The sequence below is a fragment of the Falco biarmicus genome, chromosome 6 (genome assembly GCF_023638135.1).
Source record: "Falco biarmicus isolate bFalBia1 chromosome 6, bFalBia1.pri, whole genome shotgun sequence".
Classification (NCBI taxonomy): Eukaryota; Metazoa; Chordata; class Aves; order Falconiformes; family Falconidae; genus Falco; species Falco biarmicus.
Genome location: NC_079293.1, coordinates 7,395,926 through 7,408,730, shown reverse-complemented (window position 1 = coordinate 7,408,730; position 12,805 = coordinate 7,395,926). Strand labels below are relative to the sequence as shown.

At 36.0% G+C, this 12,805-nt stretch overlaps 1 protein-coding gene across 11 annotated transcripts in view; it reads left to right on the top strand.

The window, feature by feature from the left end:
- The window catches only part of DOP1A (DOP1 leucine zipper like protein A), a 68,146-nt gene that overhangs the window by 26,616 nt on the left and 28,725 nt on the right, over positions 1 to 12,805 (top strand). For 9 of the 11 annotated variants that reach the window (XR_008822601.1, XR_008822602.1, XM_056343874.1 and 6 more), the window contains 7 exons: positions 695 to 814; positions 3,479 to 3,593; positions 4,036 to 4,065; positions 4,452 to 4,685; positions 7,783 to 8,407; positions 11,466 to 11,740; positions 12,413 to 12,565. Coding sequence is in view for 9 of the 11 variants with exons in the window: in XM_056343874.1 (XP_056199849.1) it covers positions 695 to 814; positions 3,479 to 3,593; positions 4,036 to 4,065; positions 4,452 to 4,685; positions 7,783 to 8,407; positions 11,466 to 11,740; positions 12,413 to 12,565 (1,552 nt within the window). In the remaining 2 variants the exon portion in view is untranslated. The remainder of the gene's footprint in view (positions 1 to 694; positions 815 to 3,478; positions 3,594 to 4,035; positions 4,066 to 4,451; positions 4,686 to 7,782; positions 8,408 to 11,465; positions 11,741 to 12,412; positions 12,566 to 12,805) is intronic. The other 2 variants (XM_056343875.1, XM_056343871.1) reach the window with 1 other exon arrangement.

Sequence of the window (12,805 nt, the reverse complement as noted above, 5' to 3'; positions counted from 1 at the left end):
TTTTTGTTGCTGAAACCATGACTGAAGCCTCTGGGACTGTGACCTGGTTTCTTCCATGGTACAGAATCCATTGACATTAATTGCAATTTCTGTGTTCAGTGCAAAGGTCTGAAAGGCTACAGCTTTTTTTTTTTTTTAGTAAATACTTAGCATACATTTTATTATTCATCCATGACAAAAATACTTGCTTAATACAGCTGGAAATCAGTATGTCAGTGGTTTAGATTAGTTGTGGCTTTCTTTACATCTGTATTACAATAAAAAAAAAAAAAAGTGGACGGAGCTTTCTTTTAGGGTAAAAATGAAGAGTGCTATAAGGCAGCCAGAGAGGGGGATAGAAAGAGTTTCAAGATTTGAATTGAGTATCTTAAAAGGTGGAGGAAGTTCAAAGCTTGGGGTGGGTGGCAGGGGGGAAGGGAACAGTTGTAGGAATGGTCATGGGGAAAACAAATCTATAAAAAATGTGGTTAGAAGATAAATACTAAAGAAAGGTTAGAGAAGAAACCTAGCAACTGTGAAAAGACACTATGAGGAGCCTACCAATATACTGATCCCTAGAGCAACAACCACTGTGGGGGTGAGGGGAGGAGAATTTGTCAGTGTTAACTGGCAGTGGATAAACTCAGTGATGTGTAGTTACATAACTCAGAAATTAAGTGTAAAAATGTAAAACGTTCTTTTTATTTTCCTTCAGCAAACTGAGAGAAAACAAGAAAACAGCAGAATTGATTAAAACTGCCAATCTTCTCTTTAATTCCTTTGAGCCTTACTATATGTGGGATTACATCGCTCGTTGGTTTGAAGAATGTTGTAGGTAGGTTATAATACTTAATGTCTGTATGTGTGAAATTGAAGTTGGCTTTTGTTTTATAAGCTCTTTTACTTCAAAGAAGTTAGTCTGATGTGGTCGTTTTATCTCTAAGTCTTTTTCTTCCCTATCCCTTTTAACTTTGATGTTTTGGCCAATTTCAGTCAGGTGTGATTGGTGGCTTCAGCAATGTGAGTTCTCACAAACTCAGTGTCTGGCTAAAATCAAGAATCAGAATTAGCACCTCCGCTGAAGGGAAGAGTCCAGAGTGATTTCAAAGCTAGTTTGTTTTGTTCTGTCTGGTACAGGATTACTCACTGGGTATCTAGAAAACCCATCAGCTTTACCAAGAGTGTCTTGTAGAATGTGTTATCTTTTGCCATGCTGTTTTAGGGAAGAAAACGTATGGAGACCTGTACATGGCAAGGAGAAAATCTTGTAAAACTTCTGTAGAATTTTTTTTTTCCATTCCTTATGGAATCATTGTCTGTGAGCCAACAGTGTGCTGTCATAAGTAAAGAAAACTGTCTTGAGCGATATTAGGGAGAGCATGGTCAGCAGGTGAGAGGAAGTTATTTTTCCCTTCACTTAGAGTTTCTAAGGTCATGTGTGGAATGTTGTGTCCCGGTTGGGGCATCCTGCCTGAGGAGGAGTTTTGGGAAAAAGGCTCTGGTAGAGGACTATTAATATGGTTGGGGTCATAGGTCATTGAATGGAGGTTGGGGTAGGTGAGTTTGGTTTAGCCTGAAAAAGAGGAGACCTGAATAGCAGCCTATGGCTTCCTGAAGGGCATTTACAAAGTTGGTACAGCCATACTTGTAGTAATGACTGCTGGTAAAACAAGGGACAGCAACACGTCTTGGCTCATGGGTTCAGGTTGGACTTCCAGAAAAGCTTTGCTAGGAACATGGTGTAGCAGTGGAATAAGTTACCCCAGGAAGGCTGTGGAGCTTCCTTGGGAGATTGCCAGGACTCTGCTAGACAAAACTGTGGATGAATATATCTAGTGTTGTTAGCAGTCCTGCTCAACATGGAGGTTGGACTAGATGAAATCCCTTCCAATATGCCTGTGACTTAATTTTTGTGTATTGGACTGAATTGCTAAAGGGAAAAAAAGAGCAACAACCAACAAGCTGCTTTACATATAAGTAGATTCTACTGTAAGTATATGTAAGGATACCAGATTACCTTATTAATATCTGGGGAATGTTTTTTCATTTGGTTTTGGGTTTTTCTTCACATGGCCTGCTGTGTTATCTCAGTTATTGCTTTCTGCTAAAAAAGATACAACATTAAATGAAAGCATAACCACTTGATTTTAAGCCATGAATGTGTAAGGTATCTTTATATCATCTACTCTGATTGGTAAATCACAGTTATTACTTTTTAACCTATTTAGATATTCCTCTGAATTTGACTTAGGCTTTTTCTTATGATTTTCCCCCACTAAAAATTAAAAATGGAATTTCTTGTATCTAGTGTTTTCTCCTGTCTTAAGTATTGCTCCCTGCTGTTGAGCCTTCTTTCAAAGCTATTTTTGTTAAGGGGCTCTGAGTTGAAGTCAAGTCATCCTTTGTGAGGTATTACAATTAAACAAATATGTGAGTAATCGATGAAATGGTAGATCTCTCTGGGTAGGGGCACAGAATGTGAAAAGAATTTGTATTATGACTTACGCAAAGGGACCATTTTGCTTAGTAAAACAGGCTGCCAGTTTTATGAAGAGAGCTATCTGTTGTTGGAGAGATACAGTAACCCAATGGAGGTGTGGGTTAAGTAGAGAGCTACTTTTCAAACGTAGCTTACTAACACAGTGCAATTTAAATGTAATTTTTTAAATCTTTTTGTAATCTTTTGGTAAATACTGTCACTGTTTCAGACTTGGTTTCTGTAATGCTTCTATTTCAAATAAATCCTTTTTTCAGTCCTGCCATGTATGTTCACAACCCCTTCCAAAACAGAGGGAAAGGAGTAGCATAGCTATTGCTGAAAATGTGACACTGCTCTCACCACTACCCCCAGCAGAATAAATGAATTGGAGAAACAAAATACTATTCCTTTTTTCATATCATTTGCTTATAATGTTGTTGGATTGCTACATAATTTCACGAGGGATTTACATTCCATTTTACTTCACTTAGCAATAAAACCCATCAGATTATAAATTCTTGTCAATAGTAAAACAATGCAGTCAACTGAAGTTGAAGTGGACATTTAGAAGAGCTTGTTTTGTTTTCCTCTTGCACAGCTTTAAAGCTTCATGGGCCTTTTATTTCACTTTTGGTTGTCTTTATCGCAAGTGCTATATTTTAGGTTTAGATTTCTTCAAAATTATTGTGCTTCCAGTAACACTATTCCTTAATTCTGTTATTGGTGCCAATGCTCATACCAGCAAATATTGCTGTATGTGGTAGAGTCACAAATGCAATTTTCTGTAGCCTGAATTTCCCTATTTTATGAATGAAGACTGGTTTACAGTGAAAGGCTGGTAGCTGCTTTGTCTGAAAGTCTGCAATGGGGCTAAATGAGCTACTCAAGCAATCTCTCGTTTTACTGTTACTTGTTTATAGGGATTATCGCTGATGTGTACATCTTTGCATTAAGTTACAGAAATATGGTCAATGTAAAGGTGAGGGAAAAGTATCGTGAAACCCTATTTGAATTTTGCAGGAGGACATTGCATGCCAGACTTCAAACTGGGCCTGGAGGTGGTAGTGAGCAATCTGAGTTACCCCTGACAAATTTCTGCTTGTTAGTGGATTTTTTGTTGGATATAGTTTCTTTGGTAAGAATTGCTTTATTTGTTGCTAATACTGGGATTCTGTATGTTCATAGTCCACAGAAATACTATATCTGCTTTGTTAATTGTTTTTTCCTGAAAGTATATTGCATTAATTGGAGGACACCTTTAGAAGTTTTGGTTTCATTGTATGATTCTTGATAGACTGATTGGATGTAAACAAAGTGGGTTTTATGATGCTTACACCTGAAAATTTTTGTCCATCCTCTATTTCTTTTCTCTAAAACTACACAGTATTCATTACTAATACAGTCTTTTCTAGTTTGGTATGCTGGCTTAGATATGTAGCTTTCTTTGAAGGCTCTTTTAAATGTCATGATAAGATGTATCATCTTTTACTGTTGGCATTGCTTAATGTAGCAAAGACTGTTCGAACTGTTTTTTCTATACCTGTCTTTCCTCAATTCTTTGCTTTCTCATTTCAAAGCCTACTAGAAGTATGAGAGTGCTGTGTCAGGTATGGCAATCAGCCTGTTTTCTCTTTAGTTCTTAATAACTTGTTTATCTTTCATTCTTAAAATTTTATGTGAAGGTTATTAAAATAATAGTAGTAGTATTCTTTAGCCTTGTTATGTTGTGTAATGTGTGTGTTTGTATAATGAACAATTCTGAAAATACATAAATATATTCGTTGTTTACCCAACTGTAAAGTTAATTTTGTAAATTTTTTTTAAGTAAAGCATGCATTTCTTTTTCTTGGATATTAAGATATTAATTTTTCTTTTTCTGTGTTCCATATGATTAGAACACAGTTAAGCAAATTATAGGACCCACTGTTTTAGAAGATAACTTTCAGCGTGGAATTTGGTGCTACAATAATGAGTTTTACTATTACTTTGTTAGGAGACTTACATTGAAATACAGACAGAACACTTGCCTCAGCTGTTGCTCAGGATGATTTCTGCATTGACGAGCCATCTTCATACTTTGCACTTGTCTGAGCTTACTGATTCTCTCAGGCTCTGCTCAAAGATCCTTAGTAAGGTTCAACCTCCATTGCTGTCTGCTGGTACAGATGGTATCTTGCAGCTTCCTAGTGGACACAGCAGCTCCATCAAAGAATGGGAAAATAAAAAGGTAACTGATTATGTTTTGCAGCATCATAGAAAAATACTTTTTGTGTGGAAAGCAAAAGTGGGATTTCTCAGTCTGTGCTGAACACCTACAAGTCTCTGATTAGATTCAGTTTAATGTATAATACATAGAAATTTGGATCATCTTAAGAAATTGTAATTGTACATTTCATTGTGGTAAACAGTCTTGATTCTTAATGTTTTTTATCTTGATTTAATATTATACATTTATAAATCACTTCAGAATCGGGGCGTAAGAATGAATTAATCAGCTAAGGTTTGAAGTTGTAATGCACTTCAGGAGTCTGATCATTTGGAAAAACTGGTCTCAGAAGAATTCTGAGTTTTAGTTGTGTCAGGCATATGTAGTTTCTCCTCTCACCCAATTTATATGCATCAGATTATTACTCATCATTTACTTTACCGTTCCTATAATCATTTAATAAAGAAACTGACCAGCCAGCAGTTCTTTTTTTTCTCTTTTAACACTGTATAGTTTGGCCTATGCAACTATGGCTCTGTAAGGTATGTTAAATTACAAACCCCAAAATCCTTGTTCTCCACCTGAAGAAACTAGAGGAACATCATAGAATAATTTAGATTGGAAGTGACAGTTGCAGGTCACTGCTCAAAGCAGGATTCATTTCAAAGTTAGATTCTACTTTAGAGCTAGGTCAGGTCACTCAAGATCATATGCAGCTTAGTTTTGAAGGATGAGGATTCCACAACTTCTCTGTACAGCTTGTTTGTTTGCATTGTGTTATTTAATGAGAATTTTCATTGTTGCAGCTTGTGTTTGTTGCCTCTTGTTCTTTCACTGTAAATTTCTGAGCATGCCTACATCTGTTCAGGTAAATAATGGGAAGTCACAGACAGCAATTAAAGACGCCTTTTCCACCTCTTAGCATTCTTTTTCTTAAGATTGAGCCAGTCCAACTCTGAGTTGTTCCTTCTCTGTGAGGTGCTCCTGTGGTGGCCCTCCACTGGACTTACTCAGTACATCAATATTTTTTTTTTTTTGTACTAATGAGTGCAAACTTGGATGCCATATTCCGGATGTGGTCTTAAAACTGCTGAGCAGAGGGGACCAATCACTTCCTTTGACTTGCTGGCTATACTTTTGCTAATACTGTCCTGTATGTGGATGGCCTTCTTTACTGGAAGGGTCCACTGCTAGCTCATGTTCACCTTGTCCATTAGGACTCCAGCATCCTTTATGCAGCATCCCATCCTTATTCTTTCCAGAAACCTGCCTGTTTGTTGTTTTGCCTTTTTTTTTTTTTTATAAAACCTGTTTTGATTGAATGATATTACCCTTTGAACCATCAGTGGCCTTTTTCTTTCAATTGCAACTAATTGGTATGTAGCCATGGCTTCTGTTAAGAGATAGAGTGAAATTAATTAGCATGTTTCTGATCTCTCTTATGTTGTATTTTGTAAGGCTGGGTCACCCTTTGTGTCTTTGCAAGCTTTTTAGCTTTCACTGTCTCCTGTGTAGTATTTACTATCTCAAATTTTCATTTTTATTCTTACTCAGTCTCTGATAAAACAAGTTGTAATTCACCATATATAATGGTGTGTTACGTTATATTTATTCATTAAAAAGTTATTCAGATTTTTTAATGCTCAAATTCTGTATTTATGACAGTGATAGGATGTCAAACAGCAAGACAGCTTCTTGGGCAATGTCTGCCATCGCCAGTAAGATAGCCAGATGAGAAGCATGAGGGCATATTCTTTAACTGCATTTACTCCCAACTGATTCATGCATTTCGGTTTGTTTCCCTGTTCTCCTCAGGAGACTGTGCCACCAGTTGCCAACAGGACTATAGGGGGTTAGAGCAGCCCAGAAAGCTGCTATGGGTTCTTTTTGAGTAGAAATCATCAATCAGATTTGTGCATATTCTGAACTGATGAGGAATTAAGGCTCAGGATGAGTCATGAAGAGCTGTTGTTGCCGGAGCAACCCTTCTTTATTGTTTCTAGGAGATGATTTTTTTTTTTCTTTCTGGTTACAAATCGTTAGTAGCTTTTAAATGCAAGTCTGTTTCTTTTTCTATAATTATAATTTCATATTAGAAAGAAATCCCCAACTTCCAAATCTCAGGATTGGTATATAAAAAGAAACATGCTAGTTAAAGTTTTATCATATATGCATCTGTGAATTGAGATTCCATCCACATTTAATAGACAGTTTAAGTCGAAGAGCATGTCTTTTATTGAGAAATTGAGCTGGCTTTAGTAGTATAAATGTGGAAGTGAGAAAAATGTTTTAGGTTATGAAAGATTTTATTCTTCATTTACAGCTCCACAGATCATTTTTTTTAAGGTGTTTTGACAACTTGTAGTTGTGATGACACTGATCCTGCCTTCCTAATGTGACAAAACTTTCATAGTTGTGGTGGCTCTATCAGTAGTATATCTGAACAGTTACTATGTTAAAATAGTTTAATATCTGATGTGATTATTTACTTGTACAGTGAGAACTTAAAAAGTGTGATTGGAGAAGTGTATACTTTTTCCTACTCTCTCAAGTCTTCCCATTCTTCTCGGCTTGATGCTTCTGTTTTGTCTCCTTTGCCTGCAGGCATTTACTCCTGTATGACTACAGCAGTTTCTGATTAACAGATAAATATCTTGTCTTTTTGCAGAACATGCTAAAATCTACAGTATTAAAAGAAGCTAAAGTGACCGCAAGCAACATAGTTCAATGTCCTGCTTCCTGCTGGAAGTGGAGAGTTTTCTTTGATGAGTGAATATTTTGATTTATGATGCTGTATAAATTAATAATACCAGTGTCTATGCATTTCAACATTCTTTCATAAAAAATAGACATTATTATGATATGAAGAAAATTTTAAAAGCAATCATATTTAAAGTATTTTACTTGATAAACAATGCTTCCTTTTTTTGTTATAGTTAGCTTTTGTCTGGCAAGGTTTCTGAAACACCAAGCATCGTCTTGCATAAAATGTATTTACATTAATAGATTTAAAACTGGAATAAAATTGTTCCTTTCAAATGGAGAAGCAAATATTTTTTTTTTCATCAGGACCTAAATAACCCATTTTAAACAACAATTAAATTTTTATCTCAATCAGGTGCCGCCAATTTCACTTGAAAATCCTAATGATGTGTTTGAAGATGGTGAAAATCCTCCAAGCAGTCGATCATCAGAAAGTGGATTCACTGAGTTTGTACAGTACCAGGCAGATACAACTGATGACATTGACAGAGCACTGAATGAAGGTCACGGTGCGCCTGGCATTCCTATTATCGGTAGCACATCCTCAGAGACTGAAACAGGATCAACTGTGGGATCTGAGGAAACCGTTGTACAGCCTCCTTCCATAATGACACAGGGGACGGCAACTCGAAGTGGGAAAACGATCCAAAAGACTGCAATGCAGTGTTGTTTGGAGTATGTCCAACAGTTTTTAACCAGATTTATCAACCTGTATATCATTCAGAGTAATTCCTTGTCCCAGCCCTTAGGGGCAGAGCTTCCAGTAGACACCACTAGAGAGCAAGGACAGACCACAAAATGGGACAGAGAATCACGAGTTGATGCTAAGGTGAAGAAAACAAACAAGAAAAAAACACCGAAAGAATACCTTTCTGCCTTTATTGCTGCTTGTCAGCTGTACCTTGAATGTTCGAGCTTTCCTGTTTACATAGCTGAAGGAAACCGTACTTCGGAATTACATCCTGGGAAGCCTGAAGTTGGTAAGCTGCATTCTTCTTTGTTCTTTGCTGTTAAATATTTTTTTTCTTAATTATATAATATTCATGCTTTTTGTGTGTGTTGCCGTTTGCTATTCCTCTCAGAAATGTTAAGTTCCTTTCTGTATCAACTGGTTTGCTTTTTGGAAACTAAACTATTTTCTCGTAGATTTTAAGAACATTGCTGGCATGGGATTTGACAGTAATTCATATTGGGGTGGCAAATATAAATTATGCAAACTGAAGCCTGAGAGTATAATCTAGATTTTAAGATGTTCCTCTTTACTGTATGGATCCACAATTTTATTCTTTGTCATAATAGCCACAGCTGAACATCAAGTATGTTTTCATCTTCATTTTGGCAATTTTAGATTGATGTACTCATTTACCACTTTGTGCAATACATGGAAATTATAAGCTTCTGTCCAATAAAGATCATACCAAATAAGAAATTAATTTTACTTCGCTCCTGTTAAAGGAACAATTCTGGCAAACGATTCTAGGTACAGTTACATTAGAAAACAAAATAAAAATGGCGGGTTTTGTTAAGCGTGAACACATTCAGATACGGAAATGTGAATAAAATGAGGACAGTTCTGGATTACTGCAAAATGTGACATTTTAGACAGACAATCCTTTTTACAGTTTGTAAAGTCTTCAATTTACAGTTCAAATTTTGGTTCCACTTCTGATCTGTAGCTTGAGAATTGCTGCCTTAAAATGGTATTATGGTAGATAGCTTGGAGCATGCAAGAAATAGTTACAATAATTTTGGCTACTGTCATGATTATCTTCTGTGATTTTATTTTTTCTAGAAAACTTCATGGGTCCAGCTTTTTGTTCTTATCCACAACTTTCAAAATCTATTAAAGGCTAAGTGGTGGCCACTGCTTGGAGATGAATAGATTTTTGGCTTTTGGAAACAAGCATGTCAGTTTAACATGACGGCTTCTTCTATTCCTGTAGTCTTTAAGATGTGTTGTGTATGTCTTCATCATACAGCCAAGAGCAGAGCATATCTTTGACTTTGTGAGATCCAGACATATCAAATATTTATGTCAAATTGAAGGCACCTTGGTTACAGCTGTTTATTAATTAAGGTTATTGCAGTGCTAAAGGGGTGCTACCTTTTGTAAAAGATCTAGCACAAGATATTTGTGTTTCTACAGCATGACCCTGAAAAATGTGGTTTTGTTTTTGGTTTTTTTTCTTCCAAACACTAGCAGCCTACAAATAAGTGTTGTGGCAGAAGACTAAAAATATTTAAAACATCAGCTGTTTGTTTATTAGTTTTCTGTGGATATAGCACTTCTGATTATTGCTGCCTTGTAAACTCTAAAGGAGAAAACCTACAGAGCTTGAGTAGTGTGTGCCTTATATGAAGGCAGTGATTCTAGTGAATCCTTCTCACTTTGTTAAATGTCATGGATTTGCATTGCTCGTTCATCATCTGAACCTTCCCATTTGTGATGTTGCGTTTGCAGTCTATTAAACAGTGTGACTTTGAGGAATAAGCATAAAGTGTAGGCAGTTGAGATCAACAGGAAGGATTTTGTTGCAGATGAAACATCTATTGTACAGAATGGCAGGGTGGATGGAAATAGTGATGGGAATAGTGCTGCGTAGCTGTCCTGGGAGTCCTGCTTCCCGTAACAGAGAATGCTGATGAAACAGAGAATGGAGAATGGAAGAATGATAGTTACCGTAATTCACACACGAGACTTTTTTTCATGTATTGATACATTTTTCTACTGCAGAAAAGGCTGGTTTTATTGAAGGGTTCTTAAATACAGAATATGTTTGTGGTGGGTTGCATTAGTGATGTGATCCAATTGCCTTTAATCACTGGTGAGAGTCATCATTCTGTTTATTTGAAGGACCCAAATTATTCTGATATTGATAGAACATAATTGTGCTTAAATTTTGCTGTATGCTTGAACTGTCAGATAAATGCATGCTATTTTTAATTGAAGAAATTAAAAAGGGGACTGAGTCAAGCTCAGAATAATGTTTGTATCTGTAAACTGTAGAACATGTGCAATTGTTAGGTATACTTAGGCTCCAATTTACATTGCAAAATTAACTATTTTGGCTATAAATTAGAACTTGCATCATCCTCTTAATTCTAAGTAGATGCTGTATTTGTGCCTATTAAATAATACCACTTCACTGGTGTCTGATTCTAGAAGCATTTGCCTATTTTAGGAACACCATCAATAGGGAGGATATTTTTGAAGATTTAAGAAAAACTACTTCGGTACCTCTAAAATAAGAGAGTACATTATTTACTTGGAGAGTTGACTGTGAATTTCAGGGAACAAGACTTGCATTATCAGGCCAGTGTATGGTATTGAGGGGATGGTAAGAAGAGGAAAACAACGACCTACAATGAAAGCAGAGTATGATCTAACAGGATCGAGTTTCTGTCACCCAAAACATCAATTTTCACGGATACTTTTACTTTTAAAGTGTTGCCAGGAAAAATCTCTATATCATTTAGTCAGTTTAAATTTAGTTTATATATGTACATAATTCTGTAAGTATGTATATTGTAATGTATTTTATATGATAATATTACATGCTATGTATATTATATATTTTAAAAAACACTACAGATTTATTCCAGACTACAAACTACAGTGTTAAGGTATGATTGCTGGTCAAGAATTTCATGAAGGAGGACAGTGAATGAAAGGATGTGCAAACTACCAGAAGTCCAGTTTTGTCTAAAACATGAAATCATTTGGATGCATTTCCATAAAATTTATTTTACTTTTCCGTGTTCAAATTTTCCTGCTTATTTTTGGTTAGTAAACATTTGTAGCGATACAGTATTGCATTTTTAATTAGATTATTTTAATGATAGATACATATCAATTTGTATCTTTGTCCTGCATACATTATCCTAAAGCCATATAATGGGCAGGTTGAAATATGAAAGATAAAGGACAATTATGAATATGGTCATGGGATATAAGAGGAAAAGCACATAATACTTCAAGTCACTAAATTAATGTATCATCTGTGATTTTTTTTTTTTTTTTTTTTTTTTTTATTTCAGACTGTGAACAAGTACAGCCTCCACTGTGGCTACAGACTTTAATGAGTGCTTGCAAGCAAGCAAGCGATTTCAGTGTTCAGGGTGTTACAATTTCCCTTGTGATGGACCTGGTTGGATTGACTCAATCTGTTGCTCTCGTCACTGGAGAAAATCTGAACAGTGTGGAAACGGCTCAGCCTCTTAGCCCTAACCAGGGAAGAGTGGCTGTGGTCATCAGACCTCCTCTTACGCAAGGCAATCTGAGATATATGGCTGAAAAGACAGATTTCTTCAAGGTACAAAGCAGTATCTCATTGCTGTTTTCTTTAGACTTCTTTTCCTGGCTGGTGAAGATTGCCAGTCTGGGCCACTTTACCATCCTTGGTATGGTAAACCAAATTTTCTTGCTGAGTATTTTGATAAGTTGTAACCTGTGCTAGACTCTAAATGAAAACGGATAGTAAGTTTTTCCGCTGTGATTGCTTTACTGACTGCTTGGGTGAAAATCTTTGTTTGAATGAATATTTTAAAAATATAAATAAAACCTGATTGAATAGCATCATTAATTAGCAAAGGTGTGAAACAGAGGTGTGCGTATTGTAGGACTGTGGTAAACCATAACCTCTGCCTTTGTGTGATTTATATAAGAAATCATTTACAAAAGAGAATCAGCAGCAGGGTATATTACGTAGTTAATTATATTTCAATGAAAACTTGTTTCTGGAGATGCCTGAGAGTTCTGAATCGTAACAGGAATTTTTATGTAGTAAGTTATTGCAATATTTCAAACAGTTGCTTATGTTCATACAAACAAAACAGAACAGTTTTATAGATTGCCTGTTGGTCATTTGGTGACATGAGATGTAATGTCTCCCATCATTGCAGAGAGCTCAACATAGTCTAGAACAAAACAAGGCATGATACTTATTCACCTGTGTCTCTTGCAACTTTTATTTTCATCTACAAAGCATATAGCTTTAACTCTTTGGGACCAGTTGGGTGATGGAACTCCTCAGCATCACCAGAAGAGTGTGGAGCTGTTCTACCAGCTGCACAACCTCGTTCCATCTTCTAGCATTTGTGAAGATGTTATTAGTCAGCAGCTGACTCACAGAGACAAGGCAAGTTGTTTATAGATATTTACTAAAAGATGAGTTAAGTATATAACTATAGAAATATATTTAGGAAAAGGACTTGGTGCCATAGGGAAGGGCATAAATAACTTCAGTATTGAAAAAAATGTTGCCTTGCATTGTTTCAAACATTAAAAATACTCTTATCTTTTACTTGCATGAAAAACATTAGATTTGCCTTTCCTCTGACACTGCCACCCTCTTTCCTATATTCCCACTCATAAGAAA